Here is a 13501-nt window from a genome sequence, read left to right as displayed (position 1 = left end):
GGCCTCGCTTCCGGCCTGAGGCCACGCCCCCGGAAGCGGTGCCCGGGTTCAGAAAGCGGGCGCGAAACGCGAGCTTGGGGACCCCGCACCGGGGAGCCGGGGAGCGGAGCCCGGGTCAGGTGAGCAGGGAAGAGGGGAAGGGGCGGGGGCGGGGCCGGGGCCGGGGCCTGGTGATGGGGGACCGGGGAGGGAGAGGGGGGCTCGGCGGACCTGGGAGCGAGGAGGGGAACCGGGGCGGGGGGCTCGACGGACCTGGGGGGGGGACCGAGAGAGGGGGAAGGGGCGGGGCCTGGTGATGGGGGACCGGGGAGGGAGGAGGGGTGCTCGGCGGACCTGGGAGCGAGGAGGGGAACCGGGGGGGGGGGCTCGACGGACCTGGGGGGGGGGAACGGAGAGAGGGGGAAGGGGCGGGGCCTGGTGATGGGGGACCGGGGAGGGAGGAGGGGTGCTCGGCGGACCTGGGAGCGAGGAGGGGAACCGGGGGGGGGGGCCGGAGAGAGGGGAAGGGGAGGGGAGAGGGGCAGGAGTGGTGCCAGGTGAGCAGAGGTCAGAGGAGACGATCCCGGACTACCGGGGTCTCAGGGCCTGAGGACCTGAGGTCCCAAGCCCCCCGCGCTGTATAAGACAGGCCTGGTGCTCTGCGAAGGGCGGATATTGTCTCTTAAAGCCCTGATAAGGGGCCTCAGTCTTCAGGTGACTTGACTGGGCCCCATGTGGGCCGTGGGGCTAACAGGTAGGGCTGCCCAGTCTGAGGCAGCCTCCCGGCCCCTGACACTAGGTAGGCTCTCTGAGGACCCAGGCCACTTGCTGCAGCATCTGTGCCCCCGCTGAACCTCAACAGCCGCTAGACCCAGATGGGGGCACTGAGTCTGCCCTTTGACCTTGGGTCCAACTCCACCTGTGAGCTTCCACTTCTTCCTCTGAAAATGGAGAAAGCAAGTCTTAGCTCACTACTTTTTGAGAAGCATATAGTAAGTGCTTTTTTTTTTCTTTTTTTAAAGATTTTATTTATTTACCCGACAGAGAGAGACACAGCGAGAGAGGGAACACGAGCAGGGGGAGTGGGAGAGGGAGCAGCAGGCTTCCCGCCAAGCAGGGAGCCCAATGCAGGGCTCGATCCCAGGACCCTGGGACCATGACCTGAGCCGAAGGCAGACGCCTAACAACTGAGCCACGCAGGCGCCCCTAGTGAGTGCTTTCTTAAGTGATAGCTGACGCCCCCAGTGTCCTCCCCGTCACCAACACAGTTCACTGGCAAGCCAGGGCTCTCTGGGCATGAACCCGTCAGCCTCACGACCAAGTTCACAGGCATCCGGCCTCAAGCACAGAGACCCACCCCCAACGCCAGGGCCCACATGAAGGTGCCTTGTCTCAGACTCGGGAACTTCCCAGAAGGATCCCTGCTCCTGCTTCTCATCCAGCGTGGTCCCCAGGGTGGGAGACTTGTGTTCATCGGGTCCCAGGCTGCACTAGGGCTGGATGGACAGGGGCCCTGCTCCTGGCCCTCCCCCCACGTCTCCAGCAAGCACCCAGACTTCACCCTGGGAGTTTTCCTCTGGACCATGCTCGCCCATTGGAGCAGGAGGGGGGCCCTTGTGGCTCCCAGGGCAGCAACGGTTGTGAGCAGATGAGCTGTCGCAGGAGGGAGGACCAGCCAGCCCTGCTGAGCGGGCTCTCCGCTGTCAGGAGCTACGCACTCCTTGGAACTCTGTAGGTCTGCTACTGCTGAGGTGCAGAAGGCAGATCCCCACAGGCCAGAAGAAGACCCCACTGGTGAAAAGGCCACGGCCTAAAGCCTGACCCGAGAACCATGGGCTAACCCGTGTGGTTCTGTTGGCGCCCACGGGTGGACTGCCCTCTTGTCTCTGCTGAGGCGGGGCAGGCATTGACATGGCCATCTCCTGCCAAGGGCCTGGGCACTGCTGCCACTGGGTTCGCAGAGCCAAGCCCCTCCCTAGCCCAGAAGCTCCCTTGTTCCCTGAGGCAAGCCACGTGTGGCAGGGCTGGGAGATGACATACCAGCCTTCCCCTCCCCGCCTTCCACGGCACGTTCCCATTCCACCTGGCCCCTGGCCTCCACCACACCCCGTCTGCACCCAGGTAGGGCTAAGCCAGCCCTCTTGCCTTCCTCAGGGGGCCCCCAGGGGACCATGGGCACCTCCAGGCTCTACACCCTGGTACTAGTGCTGCAGCCTCAGCGAGTGCTCCTGGGCATGAAGAAGCGAGGCTTTGGGGCCGGCCGCTGGAATGGCTTCGGGGGCAAAGTTCAAGACGGAGAGACCATCGAGGACGGGGCCAAGAGGTGAGGTTGGGGTGGGCCTGACCACACCACCAGCTCCCGAGGGGACAGACTGGAGCTCCTTATGGAGCCCTTGGGCCTCAGTTCCTTCATCTGCAGAATGGGAGTAACACTAACAGCTCCTGCCTCTGGCGAAGGGTGTGGCAGGGTGGGGAGTGCCGGGTATGCGCCTGCTGGGGACGTGGGGACGGGCGCGGCTTCCGGCTGCGCTTGCGGCTCCTGGCTAAGGGGTGGTCCATCACTGGACGTCTTGGTCTGTTCGGGGAGCCGACGACGAGCGTTTCCGTCTCAGCCTTTTCGAGCACACACACGCTCCGTTAATCCTCAGCACTTCCCAAGGGCAGGAAGCAAAGCCCAGAGAGGTCGAGCGGCTTGTCTGCGATCACACAGCTCCGATTTCAAGCCCTTTGCCCTTCTTTCTCCTCATAGGCAACGAGACTGTGTGTGTAAATGCACAAAGCACTACACAAACCGTCACCACGATTGATGTTATTCCGAAGAACGTCGGCAACCTTATTAAGGCCACTTTCCCTGGGGCAGAGCACAGAGCCCACCTCCGTAGCAGCAAGGTTTCTGGAAGGGAAGAAGGCTGCAGGCCCTACAGGCCGGTGGCTCTCGAGTTCGGGGTTTTTTTTAAACATGACCACCACGTAGGAAATGTCTAGTCTCTGAGGCCGCGGCGCTGTCACTGGATGACGGGGCACGAACACGTTTCCCATCCCGTTGTCCTTCTTTAATCACTTTAGTCACTAAGCTGGCTTCGTGGTGCACGGCTGGGCCACAGCCCTGTCTGAAAAGCCGTGGCGGTTCGTCTGTGGCGTGCACCTCCCCTTCATGGGCCCGGGACCCAGGGTCGCTGCGATGCCGCCACGTGGGGTCATTGGTTTTGGCAAGTGCAAGGCCGTGTGATGGGTCCTGCCTGGGGAGGGCACAGCTGGGGCAGAGCCCAGTCTGCCAAGACTCTGGCATCCCGCCCTGTGAGCCGCCCCGGGGCGGGGGGGGTGCAGAAGAAACGGCGTGGAATATGGACAAGCAGTGGGTACCAGTGGTCTGCTCTGCCAACCACCCGAACGTCTTTGTCCTCCTGAGCCCGTTCATTGGGTCCCGCTGTCTGGGGCCCTGCTCAGTGTCAGGACACGGGAACAGGTCCCGACCCCAGCCCTGCGGAGCTCCCATCTAGTCTGGCTGCCAGGTTCACAGGGACGGGTGCAGAGAGCGGGTCTAGGGGACAGCCAGGGCTCTGGGGCGTCCAGAATAAAGAGCCAGGGCAGATAACTGGGCAAAAGGAAAACTCCCAAAGGACCTGACGTTTGGTCCAAGCAGGTGGGAGGTAGAACGCAGCATCCGCAGAAGCCCAGAGGCTGAGGGGCAGGGCCGTGCAGAGGTGTGTAGTGTGGGCCTTGTGGGGTACAGACAGCTTCACCTCTGTCTTCTGCCGTCCTGGCGACAAGCAAGCAAACTTGCAGGCCTCTGATTTCCTAGGGCCTGTCCCTCCTGCCCTCTCTATGTTCCGCATTTCCTGAAGGAGACACACACGTAAGACCCTCAGTACTGAGTGCGGTGGTGGCCTTCCCGCAGAGCAGGCTTGGGATCGGGCAGGAAATGCGAGTCGTCGAGATGAGGAAGCACGTGCTCTCTGTCCCCGGGATAGAACTTGAATCCCTCTCGGTCGGCTTCCCACTGCTGCCACAGCCCCTGGCTGTCCCGGTTTGCAGCCATGAGTGGCACTGTCATCAACGGTCCCTGGTGCCGTGTCCGCTCTCCTGGCGGCCGCTCCCCGGGCCGGGGCTGTACAGAGCCCCGTGGTCGAGCTCATGTACGCACCCACAGGAGGCACGGGAGCTCCCTCCAAACCTCAGCAACACGCACTTTCTCTGATCTCTGATTTCAGCCTCTCTGAAGGGACCGATGCCTCGGTGAGGCTGTGTTCGCCCCGAGGGCCGTTGAGCTGGCGTGCCTGCCCCGTGTCTGCAAGCCACTTGGATGTCTGGGCTTTGTGAAGTGTCTGCCCAAGTCTTTTACCCATTTTTTAAAAATTGGGTTGCCCGTCTTACTCTTCGGGATCTGTACTTCTTTATACACTTTAACATTCTTACTAATTTTTTTTTAAGATTTTATTTATTTGACAGAGAGAGACACAGCGAGAGAGGGAACACAAGCAGGGGGAGTGGGAGAGGGAGAAGCAGACCCCCCGCCGAGCAGGGAGCCCGACGCGGGGCTCGATCCCAGGACCCCGGGGCCGTGACCCGAGCCGAAGGCAGACGCTTAACGACTGAGCCACCCAGGTGCCCCATTCTTACTGATTTTCTGCTTAAAGTCTCCCGCTAGGACGGTGGATTCATCTGTTTCTCCTTGCAGTTGTTAGTTTTTGCCTCCTGTAGTTTGACTCTATTTTGAGGCACATACGTGTTGAGGATTGTATCGTGGAGAAGCGGCCCCTCTACCGGCACAGGAATACCCTTCTTTACTCCTGATGCCTGAAATTCAGACAGATACTCCTGCTTTCCTTGGATTAGTGTTGGCATGGTGTGTTTTTCTCCATTTGCGTTTCATCTGTATTTTTTAATCTTTATCGTTTTATACTTCATGCTTGTAATCTTTATACCCAGCGTGGTTCCGTGTAGACAGGTGGTCTAGGTTTTTGATCCCCTCCGACCATCTGTCTTCCACGGGAGCATGTGGACCACCGATGTTCCAAGTGGAGACTCCTGCAGTTGGGTTCATATCTATTCTATTTGTCACCCTTGTTCTGTGTTCCTGTTACTGTCATCCTCTCCTTTTCTCGGTTTTGTGGTTTTAACTGAGCACTTCGTACGAGTCCCTTCTCTCCTTTTTTAGCAGGTCAGCTATCATTTTTTTAACTGTTCTACTACTTGCCCCAGAATTTGCAATACACGTTTGCAGCTAATCCAGGCGCGCTTCCAAACAACACTGCCCCGTCCCATGAGCAGTTTGCCTGCCTCGCGACAGCAGACGTCCCGATTCCAGCCCCCAGCCCTGTATCCTTGCTGTTCACGTTACGTAGGAATGTGCACACACAGGGTATAAGTGAGCGGATACGTCATCGCTGTTACTTTGAACAAACTATTGCCTGTTACATCAGTTAATCTCTCGCTGTGTCTCTGTCAAATAAATAAAATCTTTAAAAAATATATTAAAACTGTTTCATCTTGGGGCGCCTGGGTGGCTCAGTCGGTTAGGTGTCTGCCTTGGTCGGCCTTCGGCTCGGGTCATGATCCCCACGCCTCAGGATCGAGCCCCGCATCAGGCTCTGCGCTCAGCGTGGAGTGGAGCCTGCTTCTCCCTCTGCTTCTGCCCCTTCCCCTGCTTGTGCTCGCTCTCTTTCTCTCTCCCAAATGAGTAAATAAAATCTTTTAATAAAACAAAACCGTTTCATCTTGCCTTCACTTACTCCTTCCATGCTCTTGTGTTCTCTGTGCAGATGCCAGGTCTGATCTATCACTTTCCTCTTCTCTAAAGAACTTGTTTTCACATTTGTTATGAGGCAGGTGTGCTGGTAATAGAGTCCCTCAATTTATCTTTGAGAAAGCCTTTATTTCTCCTTCCCTTTTGAAGGGAAGGGGAGTACAGAATTCTAGGTTAGCGTGTTTTGGTTTGTTTTTCTCTGAACCCCAGCTGTCTCGCCTCCCTCTTCCTGCCGCCCAGCATCTGAGGAGTTAGATGTAACTCCTACCCTGTTTCTCTGTGGGGCAGGTGCTTTCTTCCTCGGGCTCCTTTCAGGATCTTTTTTCATAAAGATTTTACTTATTTTATTGGAGAGAGAGTATGTGTGAGTAGGGGGAGAGGGAGAATCTCAGGCAGACTCCCCGCTGAGCAAGGAGCCCAACGCGGGGCTTGATCTGCAACCCTGAGATCGCGCCCTAAGCCAAAATCAAGAATCGGACACTCGACCCACTGAGCCACCCAGGGGCCCCTAGATCTTTTATCTTTGATTTATTACACTTTGAAGGTAACGTGTCTGGCATTTGTCATGCTTGGTGTCTGCTGAGCTTCTGGGACCTGTGGTTTGGTGTCTGACACTAATTCAGGAACATTCTCAGTCATGTCTTCTGTCCCTCTCTCCTCCTGCCGGCCTTCCTGTTGCTCACACGTTTCCTGGCCGTCCCACAGCCTTGATGTTTTGTTGAGTTTCTTCTGATCTTTGTTCTCTTTGCTGTTCCGTGCTGGGCCGTTCTGTCGAGATGCCCTCCGGCTCAGTCTTCCCTCGGCCACGTCCAGTCTCCTGCAAGTATCCTCTCCATGGCCTGCCTCTTCATTCTCAGTGATACTTCAATGAGCAGAAGTTTCATCTTAGTGGGATTCCACATACAGCTTTTTCTTTACATGTAGCGTTTCTGCACCCTTCTAAAGAAATCTTTGCCTATCCCAAGCTTAAGGAGACATTGCCGTAAGTTTTCTTCTGGAATGTTCAGGAGTGTTAGAGCGCCCCTGCATCTGGAATGGAGTCTGGGGTAAGATGTAAGGCAGAGGGTCGAGATTGATCCGTCCAGATGTCCGGCTGACACTATCATTTATTGAAGAGATTGCGTCTTCCACTGTCCTGCAGCCCCCTCTGGCGTAATCCCAGGGCAGCCGTGACACAGAGCCTGACGTCTCTTTCCTGTCCCACGTCCCCAGGGGCGTCCCGCGACCGGGTGGGTAACTGAAGAAGCTCGGCACAGCTGGCCAGATGCTGTGCCGGGCCCTGGGGTCTGCCCTCCAGACGCTCACTTGACCACAGAGGCTGCCGGTGGGGTCGTCCCATGGCCCACGGCTCGTCCCGCTGTCCTGACCTCACCGCAGGGCACAGAGCCCTCAGGAAATTGGCGACCTTTTATTGTTGTCAGACTCACGGCCGTATTCCACAGGTGTTCATTATCCTCAGAGGCTCATGATCTTTCACACTCTGGAGGCCTCATCCAGTGAGAGAGGCCGTGGAGGGCGCTTCCTCCCGGCTGCCCCCCTGGGCGTCCACGTGGGCGTGTCGTGCTCCTGCAGGCGACATGCTCCCCCTGGAGGACATCCTCCTGTGGCCACGGGGCAGTAATGATTTCTACACTCAGAAGCAGAGGGCGAAGGCATCGTGCTGCAGACATTCTTCATGAAGGCCGGGACAGGCCTTACCTTGAGGTTGAGGGCAGAAGTTGAGCCCCAGAGCCCACACCATCAGAAGGGCCGCGCAGCACCACACCGGCTCCTAGTCTTGGGGTCAGCTCTGAGGAGCACTCTCCGGGACCCCCACCTCCTCTCCCCAGGGCCACTGGGGTACCAGGCCGGTGTCTAGGATAGAGCTAGAAGTCAGAACACTCTCCGACAAAGGAGTATTGTGCCCCTGCCCCTATGGGGTGAGAGGAAGAGGCCAGATGGCACATTCTAATCCACTTTAGGAGCAGGCCGAGATGTGTCTCAGGCCCCACAGGCCAGAAGGACGACTGACTCCAGCAGCAGCCCTGGGCTTCTTGCAGGCAAGTGAGTCGGGGTGGCCTCTGCAGGGAGCCTGGCACATGCTTTATCCACCGCACTCCCCTTGTGCCCTTACAGATCCCAGAGCAGGCCACCGGTCTAGAGCTAACACACCCTCCCCACCTGCAGGCTTGGGTGAGCACGTACACGCGCACGGTCGTCCCTGGGGGAACAGCATCTGAGCAGCAAGGATGCAGCATTCTTTGCGGGGGAGCTCGGGCTTGTCAGAGTCAGGTTTGGGCTGTAGGCAGGTGGAGGGTCCCATCTCTCTGGCCAGCGTGCCTGATGCCTCCAGCAAGGCTGCAGAGCGCCATGTTTAGAGAACCTCAGAAGCTGAGGGGCTGAACAGAGCCCCCCCACACCCACCCAGACACTCGGCTGCTGTCATTTTGTTTAATTCATGATTCATCCTGTTCTCTGCCATCTGGGGAGCTGAGCATCACACATACAATCCGACACTTTAGCAAAACTGAAACTGTCATCCCTGCTAATTATCCCAGCCTGGGAAGTGAGATTATTGATATTTCGTGCGCTGCTGTGTATTTGGGGAAGATTAACCAAAACTAGTCAAAACATGAAATCACTAGGTGAAGTTTTTCAAAGCAAGCCCCACCAGCCTGCTGCCAGAGTGCTGGCAGAGGCCCCGCGGGGTGCCAGGACATTTAACTGGGGGGCCATTTGCACCCCCAAGTGAACACACACAACCATGTTTTTTAAGGCAAGTCTAATTTTAATGAACCACGTCAGTGAATAAATTCCAGCTTTCAGAACCACTCGGGCCTGGTCTGCCGGCAGCCAGCTCAAGTGACTCCGCTGCGGCCTTCCCGGCAGCTCCGGTGGGTTCCGAGCAGAGGAAGGCATCTGCTGGGATCAGACCACTAAGACCTGACGTGTGTGTGTGTGTGTGTGTTTGTGTGTGTGTGTGTGTGTGTGTGTGTGTGTGTGTGTGTGTGTGTTTAATGAGCAAAGTGGTTTCCCTGGCTTCTCATTTGTGTGTGTGTGTGTGTGTGTGTGTGTGTGTGTGTGTGTGTTTAATGAGCAAAGTGGTTTCCCTGGCTTCTCATTCCAGGCACAGGAAGCAATTATGCATTGTGTTCCTAACAGAACTTGGAGATCAAAGCTAAAAAAAAAAAAAAAAAAAAAATTCTTTACATACACCTATAAATGGTCAGGCATAATTAAAGCACTCAGAGAAACAAAAATACACGTGAGACAGTAGGGAAGCGAGACTCAGGAAGGAACAGACGGAGCTCCGCGGCTGCCGCGGCCCCGGGCAGCGCTGAGCCTCCAGAAAGCGTCGGCCGCGGGAACAACGAGGGGTGGGCCGTCTGGCTGGGCGGCCCTGAGCATACCCGGGGTGCACGCGCGAAGCTGCCGCTCGCCGGCGCCTCGCGACAGCAAGTTGGCCCGTTACCGTCGGTGACCCACGCCAGTTGGGAAACTGGCCGAGCTCCGTGCGGGGTGGGGGGTTGTTCTGCTCCGGCGTGAGACGCGCGGGCATGTGAAGGGATGCGCGGAGGCGGCGGCCCAAAGATCACACGGAAATGGTCACAAGGGCTCCTTCCGGGGAGGCGTCCAGGGGTGCTGGCCGCGTCATCTACCACAGACGTGTGATTTGGGGGCTACTTCGAATCTGACGCCAGCATCAGAACGTCCTGGGCGGGCAGCCTGGTTCTGCTGTCGCGCATACACTTGTGCTCGGGTGGGAAAGGGGTCCCTGGGAGGAGGCCGGAAGCCCCTGTCCTGTGATCAGCCACAGGGGAGCTGGCTGGAGGGTTGGCGCGTCTCCTTGGGAGGCCATGGTTCTCAGCACAGGTGTGAGGAGAGGGGATTCGGGGCTCAGGTCCCCAGGGCCTGCAGCCTGGAGAGAAGCATCCATGTGGCTGTTGCCATCCTGTGGGAAGAGCAGGAACTGGACAGGGTGGGAGGCCCCCGGCTCCACCGCCCACCCCCGTGACCCCCCAGCAGCTGAACTCGGCCAGGCTGGGCTGCCCCGTGGCTCACGGGCTGTTGAGCTGGGTCGGCCTGTGCGCCCTGAACCAGAACCTCTGAACAGAATCAGTATTTGAAAGGTCCCCAGATGACTGCAAAGTCCCGCCAGGTCGCCAGGTGGGGAAGCGCTCCTGCGTTCCCGGCATGCCCACGCGGGCCCCGCTCTTCTGCGCCCCAGAGCCTTGCTGTAAGGGTCACCCGCCCCGCCCGCCCGCAGGGAGCTGCAGGAGGAGAGCGGTCTGACCGTGGACGTGCTTCACAAGGTGGGCCACATCGTGTTTGAGTTCATGGGCAAGCCTGAGCTGATGGACGTGCACATCTTCTGCACAGACAGTGTCCAGGGGACGCCCGTGGAGAGCGATGGTGAGTCTTGGAGTCCGTCCCTCCCCACCCCGGCGGGCGAGGGGAAGCCAGGCCCGGGTCCCGGGAGGCGGGCACCGCGCCAGCACCTAGCTCTGAGCCTCGTTCCTCTTCCGCAAAGTGACAGTGACACAGCCAGAAGGACTGAGCCCGAGGACGCCCAGTTCCCCACACAGACCTGCCCGGTCATTGCTCACTGACGGGCAGTTTAAGCCCGAGTGGAACATGTGTTCTCTTTCCACCTGCTACAGAAATGCGCCCTCGGTGGTTCCAGCTAGACCAGATCCCCTTCTCGGACATGTGGCCCGATGACAGCTACTGGTTTCCCCTCCTGCTTCAGAAGAAGAAATTCCACGGGTACTTCAAGTTCCAGGACCCCGACACCATCCTGGACTACACACTACGCGAGGTGGACGAGGCGTAGAGGCAGAAGTACACTGGCACCTGCAGGCCATGGGAGCCGCCTCACCCGGTTCACTGAGCCCCGAGGCAGAGCTGGGGTCTTGGGGGTGGGGTGGGGTGGGGTGGGGTGCGGTGCAGTGGGCGGAGGTGAAAATAAAGACCTTGTACCTTTTCCACATTCCTCACGGGGCCCCAGCTGGACTGTGACCGCACCCTGGGACAGAGCAGCGCCGAGGGGACAGCTGGAGGGCTGGGTGCTGCCCTGTGCGGTGCCATGGGCTCTTGTTGGGACCCAGTGTGGGCGAACACCTGTACCCTCCTTGCTCACCACCCCTCCATCAAGGGGAAACTGAGGAACAGTCATGGCCCAGGGCTAAAACCCTGGTCTACAGCACTGGAGGCTGTCCCCTACGTGACCCCAAGGGACAGGGTGTTCTTGTCCACATCTCTGACTACCAGAAAAGGGGGAGGCAGAGAACGTACAATTTACTCAATTTTCATAAACAGGTTTAATGGTGGTCGTTCGTGTTTATCGATAAAAACTTTGGAACGTAGGCCATTTGTGAACAATTCCAGTTTACTGGGCATAATAGTAACTGATCCCTACAGCTTTTCTTATAAAGTGCTCCATACATCAAACTGCGTCACCAAGGGAGGAAGGGCCTCGAGGCAGACAGAACCAGCCAGAGTCCTGTGCGCGCATCAGAACTGTGTCTTCCGCTCCGGCTCTGCATCTGCCGGCGACAGCGAGCGAGCGAGCAGGGTCCAGGCTGGAAGGTCCTGGGTGGGGTTCCACTCCAGCCTTGCTGGAGTCCGGGAGCAGGGCTCTGTCCCCCCACGCAGGCCATGGAAGACAAGGAAGACCCTGCAGCTCAGGTACAAGGAGGCTCTGTGCAGAAAAAGGTGGCTTCTGCTGTCCCCAGCTGAGGGCACAGGGAGGACATGACACCCCCACCCCCAGCAAGCCTCTGCATCTGTCTGTTGACCTCCCTGCAGGGCCTGGGAGGGGGAGGGAGGGGATGGACCAGAAACTCCCCTCCAGGCAAGAGCCCCTCCTCGTTTCCAGGCCAAGGGAACATGGAGTCACCAGTAAGTCCTCTCCAGAAAGCACAGGGCAAGTCTCTAGTGCTGGAAGTCTCCTTGGTGACCTGGGTGAGGAGGCCCTCCCGCCTTCGAGCTGCTGCCCAGTGCGTGCGCCCCCAACCCCAGCGCGTGCAAGGCGGGGCCTGCTCTCCACTGTCCTGGGATCGCCTGTCCCTCGCCAGCCACATGCAGGCCATGGGCGGGTGAGCAGCATCGGACAGGGACGAACAGGAGGCTCAGAGGTCACGCTTTGTGGCTCAAGTGCACACAGGGCCGCGGGAGCAGCCCCGTGGGGCAGCACAGGCCCGCTCCCAGCGCCCAAGAACCCATCTCTACAGTGGGGGGTGAGAACACAAGCACCACCCAGAAACAAGACACTGACCAAAACGACCCCCAGTGTGCTGGGCTCTGCAGATGCACCGCCCCTTCTCGTCACCCCAGGAAGGCACAAGCCGCGGCCATGGGGCCTGGGGCTGGGGGGGGGGGGGGCGCAGCAGGTTTCCCCCCACACACACACACCCCCACGGCTGTTCCAGCAGCACAGGCAGAACCTACACGTGGGGTGGGTCCAAGTCCCGGCCTGACCCGGTCGTCTAGCCAGACCAAAAGGACACTCCCCCAGACCATGGTGTGCATGGTCTCCTCGGGGAAGCACACCTGTCTGTGGGTAGAGAAGTTACCCTCGGTCCCCGTGCTGTGTGCGGATACACAGGTGGACATCAGACCCAGACGCAGCCCCAGGAGTCTGCGCTCCCCCCTGGAAGGCATGAATCTCAGGAATCCTGTAGTACAGTCAGAACCTCCTCCAGCACCGCTCAGGGCCAGGGAGCAGTGAGCTCAAAGGGCTGCAGTCCTCGGAGAAAGCACCCTGCCTATGTTTACACAAAAGGGATTCAGAGCAGGAAGCACCCGGGCCCTAAGCACACAGGAGCCCCAGAGCTCCTGGAACAGAGCCCTCTGGGCCTGCAGGTGCCGGAGGGAGGCTAGAAGGAGGGGTCTGAGTGCCCAAAGTAGGTGAGGTCAGCTTACAGCAGGTCAGCCACGGCAACACGGGCCCTTGATGCAGAGTCCAGCCAGGACACCGCCCCCCACCCGCGCTCCTCTGTCCTTCCAGCCTCCAGGTGCAGTCTGCAGAGAAAGGGGCGTCCAGGCAGCTGAGAGGACGGAGCTGTTGCTGCACTTGGACAAACAGCACCACTTCACCTTGTCTCCGCCATCGCAGACCACCAGGCGCACACGGGTCAGAGAGTGAGCGTGCACGCAGGGAGGGACACAGGACACTTTACCCTAGAGGCCAGGCCAGAGGCCCCAAGGCACTCCCTGGGGCTTGTCCCTGGAAATCACCGCCGTCTGTGCACCCAGCGCCCCCGAGTCCCCACCCCACGCACACTCACACTGCCGCCCTACACCGGCCCAGGACGGCCAGCTGGCCTCCAGGGACGTGCCAGCTACAGCCACCCCTCATCTGACACAGGGACAGTCCTGCCCTCTGTGGGGTCAGCTCATCCAGACCATCCTGACTGCTCTAAGCCCCTGGGGGGGCCCCCTGCACGCCACCCCCCCCCCGGCACCTGCTATGTGGAAACCATCCTGCCACCGTGACCTCTGGGAATCAGAGAAAACCATTCCAGGGACCCTCAACTTCTCCTCGCCAGACTCACAGGCACTGTTGGGGGGGGGGGGGGGTAGGGGGACAGGGGCAGGGGCGGCTGAGCAGATCCCTGTGGCCTCTGGCTTCTGTGGACGCTCAGAGCCCTGGGGTCGTGTCCTCGGCCCTGCTCCCCAGGAGGGCAGCACCCAGACCCTGGCCCCTCCCGGCCCGGGCATCAACCCAACACCAGGGACCCCGTGGTGGGGGGGGAGGCAGCCGCTGTCTGAAGGGAATTAAACAGGAACACACCG

The 13501-nt window shown here is 59.2% G+C and overlaps 1 protein-coding gene across 2 annotated transcripts; it reads left to right on the top strand.

Moving 5' to 3' along the window:
- The first annotated feature begins 30 nt into the window (after positions 1–30).
- Positions 31–10616, top strand: NUDT1 (nudix hydrolase 1). 2 transcript variants are annotated; one of them, XM_028091886.2, is made up of 4 exons: positions 31–119; positions 2134–2302; positions 9972–10117; positions 10366–10616. In XM_028091886.2, the coding sequence occupies exons 2-4, from the start codon at positions 2151–2153 to the stop codon at positions 10536–10538; spliced, it is 471 nt and encodes a 156-aa protein (XP_027947687.2). In that variant the 5' UTR covers positions 31–119; positions 2134–2150; the 3' UTR covers positions 10539–10616. The 2 variants fall into 2 exon arrangements, with proteins under 2 accessions (XP_027947687.2, XP_087872889.1); XM_088016763.1 differs by lacking the exon at positions 31–119 and adding an exon at positions 1011–1188.
- Positions 10617–13501: the final 2885 nt, after the last annotated feature.

Source organism: Eumetopias jubatus, unplaced genomic scaffold (genome assembly GCF_037043125.1).
Source record: "Eumetopias jubatus isolate StellerSeaLion01/CBP00866 unplaced genomic scaffold, mEumJub1_p1.0 scaffold_12, whole genome shotgun sequence".
In the NCBI taxonomy this organism is placed as follows: Eukaryota; Metazoa; Chordata; class Mammalia; order Carnivora; family Otariidae; genus Eumetopias; species Eumetopias jubatus.
The sequence above is the reverse complement of the archived record's forward strand: the minus strand, read 5'-3'. Positions and strand labels throughout refer to the sequence as shown.

Coding starts and splice junctions, on each gene's coding strand:
- NUDT1 (XM_028091886.2), top strand. CDS start 2,151: ATGGGCACCTCCAGGCTCTACACCCTGGTACTAGTGCTGCAGCCTCAG. Junction 2,303..9,971: donor ATCGAGGACGGGGCCAAGAG/GTGAGGTTGGGG, acceptor GCCCGCCCGCAG/GGAGCTGCAGGAGGAGAGCG. Junction 10,118..10,365: donor GACGCCCGTGGAGAGCGATG/GTGAGTCTTGGA, acceptor CACCTGCTACAG/AAATGCGCCCTCGGTGGTTC.